Here is a 20,309-nt window from a genome sequence, read left to right on the forward strand (position 1 = left end):
TATACACTACAATGATAAACCACATCAGTCAACTCTTAGCGTGAAAAATCAAAAGTATGGCAAATGCATAAAAAATGGCATGAGGCTTCAACGCTGTCTAGAGCATGACTCTACAAACCAGACAAGCTTTGTGCAAAGTTTTGATTCTAGGATTCTAGCTTTGATGCTGAGGTTGTTTTGATGAAGGGATAAGCTCGGAGTCCCACTGGTCCTGATGCTGAGGATGAGAAGTTCTACAAAACACGAGGCCAGTCCCAACTCTAATTAAAGAGGCTCAGATTTCTACTAAGCGCCTGGTTTTGTACAGCATTTGAACATGAAGAACTAATTTAATGGTGCAAAAAAGACTAAAGCAATGCTAATGATTAAGGTTTTCTGACATGTCGCGTTTGCGATTACTCAACTGTGAATCTCAAACCACTGATTGCGTCATTACATCCAAAACATAAAATGCATCTGCCACTTTGGCTTTACAAGCTTGGATTTCTCATTATTCATAATTGTCAACCAACAGGTGTATACTACAAGCATCAAGGACTACTTATGATGCTAGAAAACTGAAAATTGGTGTTGTGTCATTCAGCTAAAACAAACTTAAAAGGATAATTATGTGTTTTGTGGTTAGCGATGTCTCAAAGATTTCACAATTATCTTTTAAAACTCACAAATGACTGAAAATTAGTTTTAAATGCACACAGTTTGATACGCACACTAAAAGTTAGTTATTTAAACATGAAACTGAAAGTTTTTCAGCAATGATAACTTAAAAGGATAATTATGTATTTTGTGCTTAGCGATGTCACAAAGATTTCACAATTATCTTTCAAAACTCACAAATTACTGAAAATTAGTTTTAAATGGACAATGGCTTCCATATGCAAACTAAAATTTTGTTATTTAAACATGAAACAAAGTATTTTAGCAATGATAACTTAAAAGGATGATAATGTGTTTTGTGGTTAGCAATGTCACAAAAATTGTACAATTACCTTTTAAAACATACATATTACCAAAAATTTGTTTAAGATGCATGTCGCTTTGATACACAAACTAAAATTTCGCTATTTTAAACATGAAAGAAAGTTTTCAGCAATGATAACTTAAAAGGATGATTACGTATTTTGTGGTTAGCGATGTCACAAAGATTTCACAATTATCTTTTAAAACTCACAAATTACCGAAAATTAGGTTCAGATGCACGCCGCTTTGATACACAAACTCAAATTTGGTTATTTAAACATAAAAATTGAAAGTTTTTCAGCAATGATAACTTGAAAAGGATGATTATGTATTTTGTGGTTTGCAATGTCACAAAAATTGGACAATTATCTTTTAAAACACAAATGACTGAAAATTTGTTTCAGATACACTCTGCTTTGATACACAAACTAAAATGTAGTTATTTAAACATGAAACAGAACTTTTGGAGAATTGATAACTTAAAAAAAATTATTATGTGTTTTGTGGTTCGCGATGTCACAAAGATTTCACAATTATCTTTTAAAGGGGACATATCAAGAAAAACTGATTTTTTTTCATGTTAAAATGCTATAATTGAGTCCCCAGTGCTTCCATCAACCTTGAAAATGTGAAAAATCATTCTCTGAAAGCATGTGAAAAATTAGGTCATAGAAATTTGTCTCCCCTTGTGATGTCAGAAGAATAATCCCGCCCCAATCTGCACTATCCAACCATGGCATTTCCATCTAGTGCAGAGATCAACAAGTTTGCATTTTAAAGGACACACCCAAAATGGCAAATTTTTGCTCACACCTACAAAGTGGCAATTTTAACATGCTACAATAAATTATCTATATGGTATTTTGAGCTAGAACTTCACATATGTACTGTGGGGACAGCAATGATTTGACATCTTAAAAAAGTCTTGTGAAATGTCCCCTTTAAAACTCACAAAGTACCGAAAATTAGTTTCAGATGCACACTGCTTGATACACAAACTAAAATTTAATTATTTAAACATGAAACACTACTTTTTTCAGCAGTGATAACTTAAAAGGATGAATATGTGTTTTATGGTTAGCGATGTCACAAAGATTTCACAATATCTTATGCACACTACTTTGATACTAACTAAAACATAAACACCTATGTATGTTATTTTATAATATAACACGGGTCTGTTGAATGCTGCATTCTGATTGGCTGAGAAATGTTCTATGGGTGTTGATTATTTTTCTGTAAACCGCACACCTAACTTGTCAAATGTCTTAAAAATAGGCACCAGAGCAATGTTTGTGGTAACCGTCTTATAAGCGGAATAATTGACTCCGGTCCTTTGAATTATTTGAAAATAATGCACACCTGCGGCATTACCACCTTGGTGTGCATTATTTTCTTATAATTCAATGGCCAGTCGTCAATTATTCCTTACATATTCATATTTCATACTATTCCATAATATATTCAAATTTAATTTCATATTCCCAGCAATAAACTGTTCATATTTTAGGATGTAAACAATCAAATATTCATAGTCGGGGGGCTGAATTTAGAACAGAACCCGACAACGGATTAAAACATTTTACTCTTTCTTCACGTATCTTTCACATCTTCACTGAATATCAATAGCGGATCTTTTTATGCCAAGTGTCTTGAATTACCAGGATAGGTTCACAAGCATCAGGCCTGCGTATGCTGAAAAAGCATTTTCCCTTAACATAAATCTCTTCCCCGTCCCTTTCATTCCAGAGAAGATCTACATCTCTGTAACGGTACGAGAGAAAATGCCTTTGTATTCCGTGCAGGCACCACAAGGAAAACCCTTGATATTTCCCCCGAATTACAATTAAAGTTCAAGGCGCCTGTAAGAGGAAGTGGGCTTACGTTAAAGATCCTCTACTCGTAAATCCTCTGAAAATATCTTATCATTCGAAGAGCTAAAAGCAGCGCATCGCTCTGGTTCAGCGTGTGGGGGTGTGCAACACGACGCCCGTTTCGCCCAGGTGTCTGAAAGGCTTTGACATAAAGACTTAACCTGACTTGGGAGAAAAAGAGGCCAAATCTCAGAGGCAAATTAGAGCTGAACTTGTTTCTCGACAGGCGTCTGAGTGAGAGTGCTCTCTGATTTATTTCCCAAAGTGTGGGCCGGAATACCAATGCCTGCTCGAAGCAGCAGAGCGCTCTGCCGATAAGGCCTTCATAAATCCCACCAGCTTTTTTAGTTCACTCTTGCATGGGAGCAAAAAGAGACTTCCGATATCGAAATTACTCAGCATATACAGATCTTCAACTCGACACGTCCCAACTGGCACCCAGGATCAAGGGGCTTTGATTTCTGCTTAGATCAGAGAATAATACATGAACTGCCCACTTTCAATCATCCAGGAAGTCCAGGTACAATGACAAGGACTTAACGTGGCAGTTAAGTGAATGCTGGTGGAGGAATACAGGGTGGGCGTAGAGCAGCTGTCCTCAACTGTCCTGGAGATATTACTTTGAAGATGAAACGCAATTCTACATTCCTCTATACTTCTCTATTGCATTCATTTCTCTGTGGAAATCCACGCACAAAGCTCTGACACTCCATACACAACTTGTTTAATTTACATGGGTCCGATTAACAGACTCGGTCTAATTAGCCGACATGTGAATGAAAAAGCCCAGTTACATCTCACTGCCTGTGGTAGTTCTCTAATCAATAGTCATTAGCTGTGATTAATTGTGAAGTTGGCACCCGGCAAAGAGTCACGTAATGTAAATAAGCATTTAGTTTCTTGTATAACCTCAAATTCCTGTTTGTTCAGAGATTGAATCTCAAAGAGAAGTTTTTAAAACACAGACTGTTTTAAACCACAAAGAGGTTAAGTCCTGCCTTTCTAGGTCAGCGGTCTGCTCTGGTGGTGGCAGATTCAAAGGCAATTGTAGACCCAGAGCACAAATTCATCGCCAAGACAAATAATGTCACAGTGACCTTTTAACGCCATTCAATCAGCACACTGCAGTAAAAACGTTAGGACATAAATTCGTAGCAATTTTACAGTTTTTGTTTCATTGTGTGAGCATCAACTCAAGACATGTTATTCTTTAAAAAAAAGATAATAAAACAGTCACTACAAACGGCTGATTGACAGTTTTACTGTAGCTCAGTTGGCAGACAAAATGTTGTGGGTTTGAGTCTCAGGAAATGCACTAACACGTTTACTTGATAAATAAAATGAGAGCGCTCTTTAAAGGCACCTATTTCATTGCTAAAAAACAATGTTATTTTGTGTATTTTGTGTAATACAATGTGTTTGCGTGGTTTATGGTTCAAAACACACATTATTTTCCACATACCATACATTTTTGTAGCTCCAGATATCCCTGCCTACCTCAAACGCTCTGATTTTGTAAAGCTCACTGATCTAAAAAGCGCTGTGTCTCTGATTGGCCAGCTAATCTGTACATTGTGATTGGCCTGAATACCTCTGACGTCAGCTGGAAATGTGACGCTCCTTACCATGTTTGAAAGATTCACTCACAATGCAATGCTGACAGGAGTTAACTTACAGGCTGTATTTCAGAAGCGGGAGGAACCGTCGTGTCCATGTCAATAGGAATAGAAAGTAAACTTTTTTATCTGTGTGTTTTTTGTAGTCCAAGAAAAGAGATTTACGTTGGAAACGATAACTCGCGTCATTGTTTACTTTGGGGTTTGTACCTTTTGCATATCGTTAACATGTTCGAACACACACTTACACACCAAAGGAAATGTAAAATCATGAATCGTACCATAGGTTCCCTTTAAAAAAAGCGCCAATGGAAGTGAACATTTCTTATGGCCCATTTACTGACAAGGCGCACATTAAAAACAGGTGCAAAATCTCATTTTTATAATAAACAACACAGTTTAAAACTTGCTTTTTTGGGGTGTTAAATAATGGCACAAATACCACACATAAATAAACTGATGAGCGCAAAACTTACACTGTAAAACATTTGCAGCATTTTTGACAAATCATCACATATTTTATGAAATTAAACAATTTCAACTTGAATTTATTAGTTATGTCAACTTCTTTTAACCAAAACTTGAAATAGTAGGTTGAACTGACTTGCAAAACCAAGTTGTCTTTTACTTCACCCTGGTTTATTTTTTACAGTCACGTTTTAATTCATTTAAATACTTTGCGCCTGAAAGAGAAACTCCTACAAATGCATATGCAAAAGGTCAGTCGCATAAACAATGCCATGCCTTTTCAGCGCAAATTTTTCGTCTTTAGTAAATCCTGGCAGTAGTTTTTTTAACAGAAAAAAGTTTTGCACTGGCGCAAGCTGTTAGTAAATCTGCCGTAAGTGTTGTTTTTTGTAAGAAATATCAAACATAAGTAAGGTTAGTTTCTCATAAAATAAGAAAAAATATCATAATTTAAAAAAAATAAATTTTATTAAGTTTAATTTATATTAAGTATATTATTTTTTTTACCTCACTGGCAGATATTTTGTCACATTTTTTTAAAGTAATTTTGCCTCTCAAGTAATTTTCTTTCATATTTGTACTTAGGGCTGGGCAATTTGTCCCCCTAAAAAAATCTGAGATTTTTTTATAAAAAAACTCGATTTATGATTCGATTAGATTTTTCCCCCACCCCCATTTAAACCAAAATAATTGCAAACTGTACATACATTTTAAAATATATATTTATAATATTTAATTAAAATGCATCAACATAAAATTCCGTAAATCCAAACCAACTCCACACGAATTCGAAGAGCATTTTTTTGGAAGGAGCTGCTCTCTTTCGCCGGCTGTTTTTGCCATGTTGATTGTGTATGTATGCGCTGCCTTCGGGAGAGGGGAGGGGCAGAGGGCTGCGCCCCAAGGAGTGTGCTACGGAAACCCTGAAGGAAGATTTGGCGAATGCAAAATGTATGTACTGCGCTATACTGTAGAGGGGGAGAAAAAAATCTAAAAAATCGATTTTTTTTTAAATATGAATCGATTTGACCTACCAACTCGATTTTAAAATAAAATAGATTTTTTCCCAGCCCTATTTGTACTAGAAAACAGTACTTTTAACTTTTTTTTGCAGTGTCCCCTGTAATGAACTGTACGTCGCTTTGGATAAAAGCATCTGCAAAACGCATAAATGTAAATGTGAAAACGGCTCACAGACAATTGTATAAAGCATACCTGTTTCTTCATCAATGGCGAAGAGTCCTAGGCCACTTCCATCTTTGAGAGAGTATCTGATCACTCCGTCTCTGCCTTTGTCATCATCTTTAGCGGTCACCTGGAGTACACTCGTTGCATGGCGAGAGTTTTCCTTGACTGCGCCCTTCACTGCAAATTCTGTGAAGTATGGCTCATTGAGATTTTCATTAACGTCAATAACTTCCACTTCGAGGTAGGATTCGGAGCAAAGCTTTACCGGAAAACCCAGATCTTCTGCAAGCACAGAGAGATTGTAAAACGGTTGCTTCTCAAAGTCTAGGTCTTTAGCCAACTTAATGGCCCCACTTTCTGCATGAACCTTAAATGTCCCATTAAAATCATTGGGAAGGGAGTATCTCACCCATCCCCCAGATCCGACATCAGGATCTTGTGTTTCCACCCATGCTATAACAGTGCCTACAGGAAGGTCCTCCAACACACGACAACTGTAAGTCCTTGGAATAAACACAGGGGCGCAGTCATTTACATCTTTTAAGTAAATTCTTAGTGTATTCTCAGTGACCATTTGATTTCCGAGTGGCGCATTATCTCTTGCTTCAATTTTAAGAGTGAAATCTGACACGGACTCTCTGTCCAATTGGCCAGCCACATAAACAGAGCCGGTTTCACTGTTAATAGCAAACTGAGGGGTATTTGTTAACAAGCTATATGATATTTCACCATTCTGACCAATATCATCATCCGTGGCCGTGACCCGAATCACTTCAGTGCCAATTGCCGCGTTCTCCGATACAACAGCAGTGTAGCCCTCCAGGGAAAATTTCGGGCTGTTATCATTTACATCTTCAACGTTAACAGTCAACAACCTCCAGAAAGATTTTTGTATGAGGCCCATGTCATACACAGTTATGTTAAGGAGGTACCGATCTGATCTTTCACGGTCCAGCGGCTGGTAAATGTATATTAATCCACTTTCCATGTCAATATTGAAACAGCTGTCAATATTCCCATCTGATATGGCATGCAGGACACGACCATTGAAGCCCGTGTCGCCATCGTTCGCAGTCACTTGAAGGACACTAGATCCCACGGGCATGTCTTCACGAACTGCAATATTTGATGGAAAGGATTCAAACTGAGGCGCGTGCCTATTGACAGAGAACAGGTCTGTGTAGCTCTCCTTCACTTTGGATTTACTTATGACAGTGGCTTTTTGGAGAAGTTTCTCAGCTAACTTTTGTGCAACTTTGGTGTCTTGACAACTGAAGCTCCTTGTCGAAATTCTACCTCTTACCAATGATATATTGACAAAGGTGGGTTCAGAGAGCAGCTCACCATCCGACGCAGATATTTTTAAGGCAAAATGTTCATTCTCGAGATTCCTCACAGTGAGCGCTCTTCTCAAAGTCAATATCCCAGAGTCTGGGTTGAGATTAAAGACATCCAGTTCGTTTCCAGACAGAATGATATATTTAACCAACCCAAGCTCATCAATGTCAACTGCGGACATGGTGATAATTGTCTGGCTCACGGGAAAGTCAAATCCTATCATACCTTTACATGACACGCGCTCAAAAAGAGGTCGGTTGTCATTGATATTCAACACTTGTACCGTGATGTTGACTTCATTTTCTCGTCTGTATGGCGTGCCCCAGTCGGAGGCCCTCACGGCGAACGTGTACGTCTCCAAAGATGTTTCAAAATCCAGTTCTTTAGATATTCTAAGCTCTCCAGTGTTTTGATCGATGATGAAGGGTAGTGACTGAAGGCTGGCTATGCTGTATGTTATGCAGCCATTCTCGCCTTTATCTTCATCCTCAGCAGATACTGTGAGAATGACAGTGCCGACAGGAACGCTCTCATTGACAAACACTTCAAAAGATGAGCTGGTAAACACTGGGGCGTTGTCATTTGCATCTTCAATAGTGATTTGCACCTTGGCTGTCATGCCACTAACCGTCTCCATCACTTCTAATTCGAACAGCTCTTGAGTCAGTGTGGTTAATGGTTGTTTTGTTGAAATGACACCAGTCAGGGTGTTTATATTAAAATAAACAGAATCTGAGGTCAGAACTAGACTGTAGCTGGCGACGGGTGGCCTTGGAGAGAGCCTCACAATCTCTATAATGGTCCCTGGTGGTGCAATCTCATTTATCATCGTGCTGTAAATCTCCTTTTCAAAGCTCACCTGCACAAACTCTGGCTTTTGCACTAAGAGCTGAACCGTTTGAGAGCTGGAGTGCCTCGGTGGCATTCCTCTGTCTTTTGCTTGAAAAGTAAGATTGCAGCCATAAGGAAATTTATCCCAGTTCACTGATTCAGACATCTTCAGCTTGTATTCATTTCCAAGCGGAGATCTATCAAGGACAAACTGCTCCTGCGGGTCACCTGCAATAATGGCAACCCAGTCGATTTCGCCATTAGCTCCCTCGTCCATATCTTTGACTGTGACAACGGCGTAAACCGGATCTTTGTCTGTTATTGAAGGGGAAAGCGCGACTACAGTCAACGTCGGTGCATACCGATTGATACGCACAATATTGATCACGAGCTTGGCTGTACTGCCCAAGCCACTATTTCCATAAACTTGATTGCCACGATCAACTGCTAAAACCTCAAGATCGAATCTGCTCATCTTATCTGCATTGGGTCTGGCTATAAGAGATACTACCCCACTTGTCGGGTGGACAGCAAACTCATCCACATCTTCTCTGAAGAAATAGTAAAACTCGCCATTGGAGCCGATGTCCGCATCGGTGGCAGTCACCTGAACTACGTTTGTTCCCAATGGAGTACTTTCCGGAACGTCAATATTATAGGAAGTGGGTGAGAATAGAGGTCGAAGGTCATTCATGTCCATGATTTGCACGTTCACTGTCACAAAAGCCTCTAGTCCGTCTTTGCCATCAGCTCTTACTGATAATGTATAATTATCTTGCACTTCGCGGTTCAGCATGGCACCCCCGTTAGTCCGTATGCGGAGAAAGCAAAAGTCTCCCAAAACGAATTCCTCAGCCTGAAACAGCCCCTCATCATCTCCGAATTCAATGGAATACTTGATTTCCCAAAAATCCAACTCGGATAGACCGATCCCCATTTTATCCTTGCTCCTAATGTACGTCCGAGCTGCGGAGTTCTCATAAATGGTGCCATTGTATATGGAGCTGGTAAATTGAAAGACGGACAATCCCGGTGCTGGCCCCTGTGGTTGCCCCCAACAAGGAAGCAAGTAAAGGAGCAATAAGGAGAAACTGGACAGGCGGATCCTCATACTGCCCCCGGGGCAGTTGTTTATAGCCATGCCATCATTCATTCAGCCTACAAATGAGAGAAAAATGCAGTAAACCAAAGCAATGCAGGGCATTCATCTTAAAGACATAACCTAACTCTCAAATAAATGTGATGGTACATATTTATTCAGAAGCCCTTGGCTGGCGTTTATTTATCCAGAAGCCCTTGGTTTGGATTAAATTGTCAGAAAAAATAAATAAATACCTGACCCTGTGCTCAGTGGGCTCAGTAATACCTTTTCACAAAATACTGAGCCTGTTACTGAAGACTTACAACAGCGTACAGCAGCACAAATACAGCATGATAACCAAAGTTATAGTTGATTTGATACACTACTATAGCCTACCTGTTACAGAAAATAGCAATAAATAAAAGTGATCTTAAAAAGTGGGCAACAAGCAAAAATGCGACTTTTACAGTTTCACAATCTGTGTGCTTCGTTTGAGGATGAAACAACAAAAATGCTGTTTAAATAAAATACTTTAATAATGTTCAAAACTATCCTCTTTAATAAACATATATGTGCACGAGCCCCCATCAATGATGCGATTGTAATCAAAGGAAACTTTAAATGCCGCCATGATTCAAACTGACAACTAATCAGTCTTTCGCCGGTTGTTAATGCACAAAAAAGATGTGAATGAGATCTTACCTCTAGCATTGAGAAAAAGAGATCTGCCAGTCAGATATCCAGGAGCCAGCACTGTGAAACATCCTTCACTTTGCAAACGGGACTACGCTGCCACTCACAGACTGTAATCAATGCAGCTCGCGCACCGCCTACAGCGCGCACACGAGTGAACATTATCCCGTGAATGCGCAAACGAAACCGATGTCACAAGAGAGGTTGCAGCTGTCCCATAGCAACAACAGGGTTTGATGCTTTACACTGGTTTCAAAACCTTTTAGAAATATACACTGTAAAGCGCAAGCAAAACAAATTGTGCTATTTATTGTTCAACGCGTGCCCTATATGGTTATTTTAAATTTAAATAGCTTTGAAATTGTAACTTAGGTCGTAGATGTCAATACTTTATCATCTCTAAATTGTCTCTTGAACAAGCTTTGTGCGGCTTTTCTGATAATAGCTCGCGCTTGGTTGGTGCATACAAGCTCTGTGATACGACTATTCTAACTATTCTCGACATATTGCGAAAAGACACGAGTAGAGCCGAGGCTGCATACGAACAGTTGCGGAAAGTGACGAAAGATTCCGGAAGGGACCTCATGACGGGAAGCAGCGTTGAGCGGCTAGTAAAGACTTCAGATAATTCCTGAACCTCTCGAGCACGTTTGAGAAATACTTTTGTGTTTTTGTAAACATCATGTCTGTGTTGTGTTATAACAAAGGTTGCGGGCAACGTTTTGATCCTGAGAACAATTCAGATGGTGAGACTTTAGAAAACATAAGTTAGCCGATTTGCTATAGATAGCAGGGTACATTTGAATAAGCAAACCAGTGATGTTTAAAAACCGTATGTCTGATTTACATTTATTGATAAAGATGTATTATTTAAGAAACATTATGATGTTTGTTTAAAGAGTGTCGTGTACATTTTATTGAAACGTTTGCTATTACAATAATTTTAAGGTTACCGATGTTTAAAGAGAACTGTCTTATATAATCAAAGTTTCTGAATTAGTGTCGGTGTGTTAAATTTTTCTTTTCTAATATATAATATATATATATATATAAATTTAAATATGTATTTGGTTTTAAAGATGCTAGAAACATTCAAAATATTTTTGGACTTTACCTACAAAGCTATATTTTGACATTGACTGTCATTTCCTCTCATATACAGATGCATGCACATACCATCCTGGAGTTCCAGTGTTTCATGATGCATTAAAGGTATGGAGATTGGATTACATTTATTTACTTAAAGGAAAACACCACCGTTTTTAACATTTTACTATGTTCTTACCTCAACTTAGACAAATGTATACATACCTATCTTTTTTCAATGCATGCACTTCAACTTTGCACAGCGCGTTGTGAATTTGTTAGCATTTAGCCTAGCCCCATTCATTCCTTAGGATCCAAACAGGGATGGATTTAGAAGCCACCAAACACTTAAATGTTTTCACTATTTATAATTTTTACACAAGTAAATATGGTGGCAAAAAATAAAACGTGGCGAAGTGGATAAAAATGAGAAACATACTGTATGGCGGAAGAACACTTAGTTTGCAGCACTTGGAAGCGTTTGGTAGTTTTTAAATTTATCCCTGTTTGGATCTTAAGGAATGAATGGGACTAGGCTAAATGCTAATACATTCACTCTGCACTGTGCATAGATGAAGCACACACATTAAAAAATATAGGTATGTATTAAACCATCTAAGTTGAGGTAAGAACATAGTAAAATATAAAAAAACTGTGTTTTTCTTTAATAATGAGCTGCTTGTTGAGTTAAAACTATTTCTGTTCTGTGCTGTCTTTCAGGGTTGGTCTTGTTGTAAAAGACGAACAACTGATTTTTCGGATTTCCTCAGTATTGCTGTAAGTCCTACAGTACATTGAATATAAGGCATACTGTATTGCATGTTCTTATCAGCCCCTATGCAACCCATTACAGTTTTGTAAAATTCACAATAAAATCAGTTGTTCCCCCACACAGCGGCTTTCCAAATTTTTTTCATTTAGCTATTATTGACACAGCATAATTTTCTGGAAAAATCTTTAGATTGACAACAGAACAAGGGATGTTTCATGTTTCACTGGCTTTTTGAATGAATAGATGTACTATAGGCAGTGACATCACTGCCTGCGAGTAACCTGACAAACTTCCAAATCCCATTTAAATGCTGTTTTCTGCACAGCTGGTTAATTGATATGCAAAGTAATGCATAAAAATAGAATTTTATAATAAGCAGATTTATGATTAGTTTTTCGCATAATTTAAAAATGCACTCATGGTTTGAATCATTGTAAAGGAGTTTGTCTGCCTTTTTGAATTGAACTGTCTTTTAGGGTTGCACGAAAGGTCCACATAATCAAGAGAAGCCCGCTGAGCCAGTCAAACCAGAGGTGAAATCCACTGCTGATAAGACTGCAAACGATAAACCAAAGTTTGATGAATGCATCATCCAAGCACCAAAACCTCTCGAATCAATCCAGCGACCAAGGTAGTCAGAACCTTCATCTGTGCATTAAAGCTACAATACCATAAAGAACAATGCATTCTTATTGATAGTCTTCCCAGCCAAAACCCTCTTTGTCACATCCTCTATAGGAGAAATGACAGCTGTTGTTATGGTCTTTGTAGTTCAGATGAGCCTTTCTCAACACTGCAGAAGAAGATTTCTCCTTCACTCAAACAGGCTTTAGAAAAGCTCAAATTAACAGATGAAAATGCACCGGTGGATAAAGGTAAGGACACCTCTCCACATCCTTCTTGTGTGCATTTGTGTCTTTCGTTTTCTCTTTATATCTGTCGTTATTTTCTGATGCATTTTACTTTCTTTTTTTATTATTATAGAAGAGGAGAGTGATGAAATTAAGATAGGGACGTCTTGTAAAAATGGAGGCTGCGGTAAGGTACTGTATCCTCTTCTGTTCATGGTACACTTAAGTTTCTTTAGTCTGTCATTAAAAAAAGGTTTCTTATTTGTAAAGCACTGAATCGAAAAATTATTGTCTGTACTCCGTTTCAGAAAGTTGTGTTTTTTGGCACACACAATATTAATGCGGAAAACTGAACACAGTGATTTTTCTTTTTAACTATAACTTTCTTTAAATAACTTATTCTTGTATCTGTACATCTGTGTAACTACTATGCATTTCATTGTGATCGTCTCTTTCTGAGTGTAATGCATAAGCATACACAATTTGTTTGTGAATAAGTAATGATCTTTTTTAATTAGCCAGTATCTTGCCCGTCTATCGCTTCTGGGGAAACCGCAAACACAAATATTTGTTCATTTTAATTATTTGAATTTTGCCACGGACTGTTCATACACAATTTGGAAACGCAGATGTAAACAGAATATGTGATCGCTTTTCGATTTGGACCGTCATCCTCATCTGGATTCACCCACCGCCACCGACTTGATATGCAAGATAGTGTGCATATGCCATCAAACAAGAGCTGTTTACTGGCAAGATAGCATCTGTCAATGTTTAGCCTACATTAAAGATGAATAAATCAGCATAATTTCACATGCACGCTGCTTTGTCTATGTGTCAAAGATTCTTTTATCTGATGTTAAATTAACGATTTCCATCCATATTTTCTTTATTGGCTGACATTTCGGTACATCCCTAATATACGTTATTCTGTTTCACAGACGTTCAGCGGACCAGCCAGTGATGATGAGATGTGCTTGTATCACGCCGGTGTACCTATCTTCCATGAAGGGTAAATTAGCTGCTGATCAAAATTTAATACTACTAGAAAAGTTTTGCCTGAGCAATCTCTGATATATCACGTCCGTGGAGTCTGCAATTAAGTGCTTCTTTTTTATCAATTTCCATGAAGGAATGAAATACTGGAGCTGCTGTAAGAGGAAAACCTCAGACTTCAACACTTTTCTGTCTCAGGAGGGCTGTACCAATGGAAAGCATCAGTGGAGAAAGAAAGATACAGTAGGTTTCCCTTTTCATTTTTATTGGAGACACGAACTATTACCGTTTTCGAATTATTACAGTACCGCTAATTCCTCAAAGGCACTGCATTTCCATGCCTCTAAATGGCTCATCATATAAGTAAACCAATCTTGTTGTTAATTGTGGGGTTTTGTTCATATGTATGTACAGGGAAAGAAGGTTGTGCCGTGCCGGTTTGACTGGCACCAAACAGGAAGTCAGGTCATCATTTCCATTTATGCCAAAAATTCAATACCGGAACTGAGCTCGGTGGAAGGGAACAGCACTGTGGTGAGTAGATGTGCCATAACGTTTGTTGTCCAACGTACAAATAGTTGACGATTGTGATTGCTAATAGTCGAGTTTAATGATGCTTTTCCATTGCATAGTACTCCACGGTTTGGGTCAGCTTACTTTTGGGGGCTTTTCCACTGGGTGCAATACGTAGTAGCCGATACTTTTTTAGTACCACCTTGCTTGGGCTTCCAGGCTATCCGAGCTAATAACAAAACGTGATATGAATACACTGTAGATCACTGATAGGTCTGAGAGAATCGTCACTACCAGCGGCATCGCTATAATGTATAAGATTAGCTTTACCTTCATGCTAGCTTGCACTGTCTCGAGTAAACATGTTGTCATTTGTGCTTTGCTATAAGTTCCCAAACTCCCTTTTAGCGATGAAAAACATCCACAGGTTGAGAATCTTACCATTACAGTTTTTTTTTTCCAAACTTGCAGTTTGTGGCGGCACATTCGCAACGCGCACGTCCGCATATAAGCTTTAATGTAACTTAAATGAGGATCAGAGGAGCATCGACTGACGCCATGGGTGTTTGTACAGAAAATTTCATGTGATACAGAGGTAGTGATAAACGCGATGTGCAAACATTTATTTGTGGTGGTCAATTTTAATTTTGTGGGAGACTGAGAAATAAATAAATGTATGGGGATGTACAACAACGCTCTCACTTGTATGATGTCACAGCAGTAGGCAGAGCAAATATAACAACATGCCTATAATAGGGCTGAAACGATTCATCGAGTTACTCGATTTACTCGATTCAAAAAATTCCTCGAGGCAAAAATTCTGCCTCGAAGCCTCGTTAAATTCCTATGACGCGCACTACACGCGCCGAGATCTGATTCACACGGACCGTTGTTCAATGTTCAGGAAGCACATCATAGCGCGTGGTACATTTTGAATTTAGTTGGCGTGATGGCGGAGCGAATATGTCCATAAACGGCAGAGAGAGAATGTTTAAAGTTTGGGATCATTACATTCAGCATCTGAACCAAAAACATCCACTGCTGTTTCACCAAGCGTCGATGAAACAAGGTAACATAGCTTTCGCTGATTTTAATCCCATACTGTATTTGTAGCAATGTCGTTATGCGGTTTGACTAGATATGATGTTTAGCTTTGATGTTTTCGTATTCACGTTCAATTGCTTAAAAAAGAACCCCTTCACAAACACGCATGCACTTTACAGGTGTGTGTACCAAAAAAACGGCTCTACAGTGCAATCATTTATGGGCAACTTGTAATCTGACATATTTTGTTCCATAATAATAATCTCTGTCTTATTGGAGTTTAGCATAAGGAAGTTATTCTCTCTCCCGCGAGTGCATCACATATGCTTAAACTTTTATGTAGCCACGCAACAATAATTTCAGCATGCATTCACTGTATACAGCGGGACGTGATGTCGTAACGCGTTTTTTTCGAACGGATTCTTAACCTAAAATGCACCGCAATGCAAGTGATGCAAACCAAATCCAGCGTTCTATTGAAAAGGAATGTATGTTTTTCTGCCGTACCAAAATGCAATGAAGCAACTGAACGTCTGACTGGGGTGTCACTCTTCGTCAAGCACAGCACGCGTGCACACAGAAACACAGGTGCACGTGTGCGCGCACACACACAAGTTGTTACCATAGCAAATAGGCTCACCCCAGAAATGATATATTACATGTTAGTAGCCTAATGGTAAATGCTGCAGGTGTAGAAATGTACATAAACCAGATATTTACTTTGATGTCAGTGCTAGATTACAGCATGAAACCTGTTATGCATATTAATAAATTAAAGTGCTTAATTGTTGGCACTGGCACTTATAAACTTTGAAATTAATAGGCTTATTTTTTGGAGCCAAATACCTCAGTTTTTTTTAGAAATAAAAGCCAAATGCTTGAACATTTTACAGCCACGTCATTTTCGTTATGCATTATTTGTTTTGGTTGTTTAAAAACACAAACAAAATTTTTATCCGATTACTCGATTAATCGATCGATTCAGTGCTAGATTAATCGATTACAAAAAGAATCGATAGCTGCAGCCCTAGCCTATAATCCCTCCCACTTTGAAGTGTTACTAAACTCGATGGAAAAGCTAATCAAGCCAAAGTGAGGTGAGCTGACCCGACCTGACCCAAATCAAATTGTGGGGTACTATGCAATGGAAAAGAGCCTCGTAATATTTTTTTTGAAGTATGTTTCAACAAACACAATAGGGTTGCAAAGATGCGTCGTCTGCGAAAATTGTATCGACATCTTTGATTATGTTTACATGCATGAAATGTGCTGACCCATTCACACACCCAACAGTCGATTTTTTGTTTACACATTACGCGTACAGACAATATAGCGGGAATACGTGTAAATGCGCCTTTTTTTGTGAACAGACGTCGACGCGTAATTGCGTAGATGTGTAAACCCCAACGACTGCATTTTCAAAATAAAAGTTACATCCAGCATTGTAGCCCCATGCTATTTTTTTGTTATTGATCGACATTGTATCGACATGTTTGATTATGTTGATGTGCATGAAATGTGCTGACGCATCACATTATTTTCGCACACCAAACGATCAAATTTTTTACACATTACGTGTACAGACAATATAGCGGGTGTACGTGTAAATGCGCCTATTTTCGTAAACCAATGTTGACGCATAGAAGCGTTATTGCGTAGATGTGTAAACCCCAAGGACTGCATTTTCAAAATAAAAGTCACATCCAGCATTGTATCCCCTACTGCTTATTATGCCTTTATAATGTATTTTTTGCACAGTGTTAGGCAGAATTTTATGTGGCATTAATGGTGCTTTATGACGTAAAGTGTTGATTGCGCTTTACATTTTTATTTATACTGAAAATGTTAAAATTAACAAGGTAAAGTTTTTTTAAGAAAATAATTTTAAAAGGTTTGAAATACTGATAATAGATTAATCAACAACAAAAAATCTAAATTGTTAGCTGCAGCACGCCCCAGTTTTTAAATGCTTATAGACGCAGCTTTTTCTGAAAGCATTTTTCATGCAGTGCTTTACCGCATTTAACGTAAACACAATAAAACTTAATTCCACTAATTTACAGCTTTACTGTATTAAGCACTGATTAAAAACATTCATTGTCGGACATTGCCTGTTGTGTGTGTTCAAAGCATATTAGGAGCAGTCTATTCTGCAATCACTCTCTTGTTGCATTAATGTTATACGCCAATCAATCGATTGATTTCAAAGACGCCTAATAAGCCATAAACTCACAATTATGAAGAACTCCATCGCACATATCTTCCAGTTATTATCTTTTAATGATGCAAGAATATTCTGGTACGAATGATAAAGTGTAGCGTGAGTGCAGGGGGGACAATCGCACTTGAGTACGGTTTAGTCCGGTTAAGTGTAGTATGAGTGTGCCCTTGGTAGGCTGAATCCACAGGTATATTCCTGCTGTGTTGTGGAATTAACCTAAAGGACTGTGTTTCTCCTGAAGTCTGTTGCTGGTACTTTGGCTCTTGATGTCTGTAGAAAAAAGCTCCAGACTGTTTGATGTCGTAGATTCAATGTTGCATGCACGCAGTGGTTCTTATCTAACACACAGCGGGGATGATCGCCCTGTGAGCCCAAGCACTCAGGTTACTTTGAAGTACATCGTTTCTATCCAGGATAGGTTTTTTCGATCTCTATCAGATCTGTAATGTGCAATAAAAAGTTATTATTCTGCTTATTTATTTGTTCAAGACTTGTTCGTTCTCCCATTGAAGGACTGTATTGTCTATTTATCGCAGAGAAACGCATCTGATTATGATTGTGAAAGCTGTCTGATTAAATATGCGGGCGTTCCTTAACACCCACCAATCGATTAGTCGGTCACACTACTCACTAACTAGCTAGGTGTGCTCCTGTATAGCTTAGTGGTAGAGCATGGTGTCAGCAGCTCAAACAGTCATGGTTTCAACCCAGGGAACACACATATTGATAAAAGTGTATACTTTGTAAGTCACTTTGGATAAAAGTGTCTACCAAATAGGGCTTGCCTAACGATTAGTCGCAACTAATCGTTTGCCAATAAAAGTTTGTGTACTGTGTATGTATATATTTAAGAAATATTTGTATGTGTATATACATTTTTATATTTATATATAATTTATATTATATATAAATATAAAATTAATTATATAAATATATATTTTTCTAATTAAATTAGTTAAAATGATATATTTTTCTTGTTACAGCTCAAAATCCATATTTTATTCGAAGGAGAAAAAGAATTTGAACAGCAGATAAGTTTGTGGGGGGTGAGTATTTAGTGCAAACCTTTAAAGCAACTATAAAACAACACTTTCATTAGGTTTTCTTTCTTTTTTGCTATTGGTCAGACAAACAGATCCCACCCCAAACTCATGTTGCTCAAATAAAAAACACAGTTCAATGCCATTTCATGGCAATACATGATGCCACGTTTTACGAGGTGGCTAATTTGTACGATCTGTTTTTACCCCTGTGATGTTGGGGATGGGGTTTTGTTATTATTTTTTATGATAATCGTATGTTTTTGTACAATTCACTTCGTACAAATTCATACGAATTTTCCAACTTGTAAAATACACACAAATTCTTGTTTTGATATCATTACAGAGCCGCAATTGATTTTGTTTGAATCAACTTATGAATGGCTTACTCCGTACAGTATATTCGCCTGGAAGAAAAAGTGCTTTTAAAGGGGACATATCATGAAAATCTGACTTTTCCCATGTTTAAGTGCTATAATTGGGTCCTCTGTGCTTCTATCAACCTAGAAAATGTGAAAAAGATCAACCCAGTAACTTAGTTTTGATTAACCATTCTCTGCAAACATGTGAAAAATAGGTAATTGAAGTTTGGCTCCCCTTGTGATGTCAGAAGGGGATAACACCGCCCCTTAACCTGCACTATCCAACCACAGCACTGCTATTTAGTGCAGAGATCAGCTCATTTGCATTTAAAAAGACACCCAAAAATGGCACATTTTTGCTTATACCAACAAAGTGGCAAATTTAACATGTTACATAGTTGATCTTTATGGTACTTTGAGCCAGAACTTAAAAATAAGCACCATGTTTTCTATATCATTTCTGTAACACGTTTTTGTACCCTTCTTAAGGTAATTGACACCAGCAAAAGTTTTGTGAATATGATGGCTGCCAAAATTGAGATTATGTTGAAGAAGGCGGAACCAATGTCGTGGGCTCGTCTGGATCTACCACCCGTTGTTCCTCCAAAGAAGGAGGAGAAAGTTATCGACAGTGAAGATGAGTGTGATGATTAAAATAAGAGACTTTAAGAATGACACAGTGTACACTCTTAAAAATTAAGGTGCTGAATGGTTCCATAATGAACCTTTAACATCTGAAGAACTTTTCTGTTTCAAAAAAGGTTCCTACCAAGAAGAACCTTGACAATGTTATTATGTCATTGCTATGAAGAGCCGTTTAAGCACCTTTATTTTCAAGTGTGTGGTATTGTGAGATACAGCTCTGAATTAGTCTAGGAATTCATCCTTTCTCTTGACGAATAAAGCATGAACGCATTATGTAAATTCTGAAAGCGATTATTTGTCCAGATTTTAAAATATTTATTGTATAAGGCATATTTAGGGTTTAAATAAAGCTCCCTTTCATGCACACCATCAACAAAAGGCTGTTTTATTTGACAAACAGTCCTAATAAAGCATTTCACATTACAGTTGTTTTTAATCTCAAGTAATCTGTCATTGCAGCATTGCTAAATATGGTCTTATTTAGAGCTATGGAAGAAATGCGACGTCCGGTTATAGCGAGTAAAGAAATATGGGTGAGCATTTAGGAATCAAGTCAATATTTTTGCAGAGAAACACATTAAAAACTTGCCACTCGGATAGCTTTAACCTTTTGCATACCGAATTGCAATTTCTTGTCAAATTTATAGCAGCCGTTGCACTGCAAAGGCAGCAATGAATAGATATTAAACCAGCACGTGTTGAGATGCTAGACATGTCTCAACTTTTGGCT

General features: G+C 37.9%; 2 protein-coding genes across 2 annotated transcripts in view; one reads left to right on the plus strand and one right to left on the minus strand.

The window, feature by feature from the left end:
* The window catches only part of fat3b (FAT atypical cadherin 3b), a 70,636-nt gene extending 60,404 nt beyond the window's left edge, over positions 1-10,232 (minus strand). The window contains exons 1-2 of the mRNA XM_073874244.1: positions 10,059-10,232; positions 6,134-9,433 (exon numbers count right to left, since the gene is read on the minus strand). Of these exons, the coding sequence (XP_073730345.1) occupies positions 6,134-9,428 (3,295 nt within the window). The 5' untranslated portion in view covers positions 9,429-9,433; positions 10,059-10,232. The remainder of the gene's footprint in view (positions 1-6,133; positions 9,434-10,058) is intronic.
* A 281-nt stretch (positions 10,233-10,513) lies between these two features.
* chordc1b (cysteine and histidine-rich domain (CHORD) containing 1b) lies at positions 10,514-19,957 on the plus strand. The gene is made up of 11 exons (XM_073874243.1): positions 10,514-10,795; positions 11,212-11,261; positions 11,856-11,912; positions 12,384-12,538; positions 12,679-12,782; positions 12,892-12,950; positions 13,700-13,759; positions 13,881-13,997; positions 14,169-14,288; positions 18,516-18,578; positions 19,424-19,957. Exons 1-11 carry the CDS (start codon positions 10,732-10,734, stop codon positions 19,586-19,588), a joined length of 1,014 nt encoding a protein of 337 aa, XP_073730344.1. The 5' UTR covers positions 10,514-10,731; the 3' UTR covers positions 19,589-19,957.
* Positions 19,958-20,309: the final 352 nt, after the last annotated feature.

The sequence above is a fragment of the Misgurnus anguillicaudatus genome, chromosome 12, assembly GCF_027580225.2.
Source record: "Misgurnus anguillicaudatus chromosome 12, ASM2758022v2, whole genome shotgun sequence".
Lineage (NCBI taxonomy): Eukaryota > Metazoa > Chordata > Actinopteri > Cypriniformes > Cobitidae > Misgurnus > Misgurnus anguillicaudatus.

What these genes read in the sequence shown, in the direction of transcription:
- chordc1b (XM_073874243.1), top strand. Translation starts at nt 10,732, where the DNA reads ATGTCTGTGTTGTGTTATAACAAAGGTTGCGGGCAACGTTTTGATCCT. An exon ending in AGTGGAGAAAGAAAGATACA is followed by an intron (nt 13,998 to 14,168) that starts GTAGGTTTCCCT and finishes ATGTATGTACAG; the next exon opens with GGAAAGAAGGTTGTGCCGTG. An exon ending in TGGAAGGGAACAGCACTGTG is followed by an intron (nt 14,289 to 18,515) that starts GTGAGTAGATGT and finishes TTCTTGTTACAG; the next exon opens with CTCAAAATCCATATTTTATT.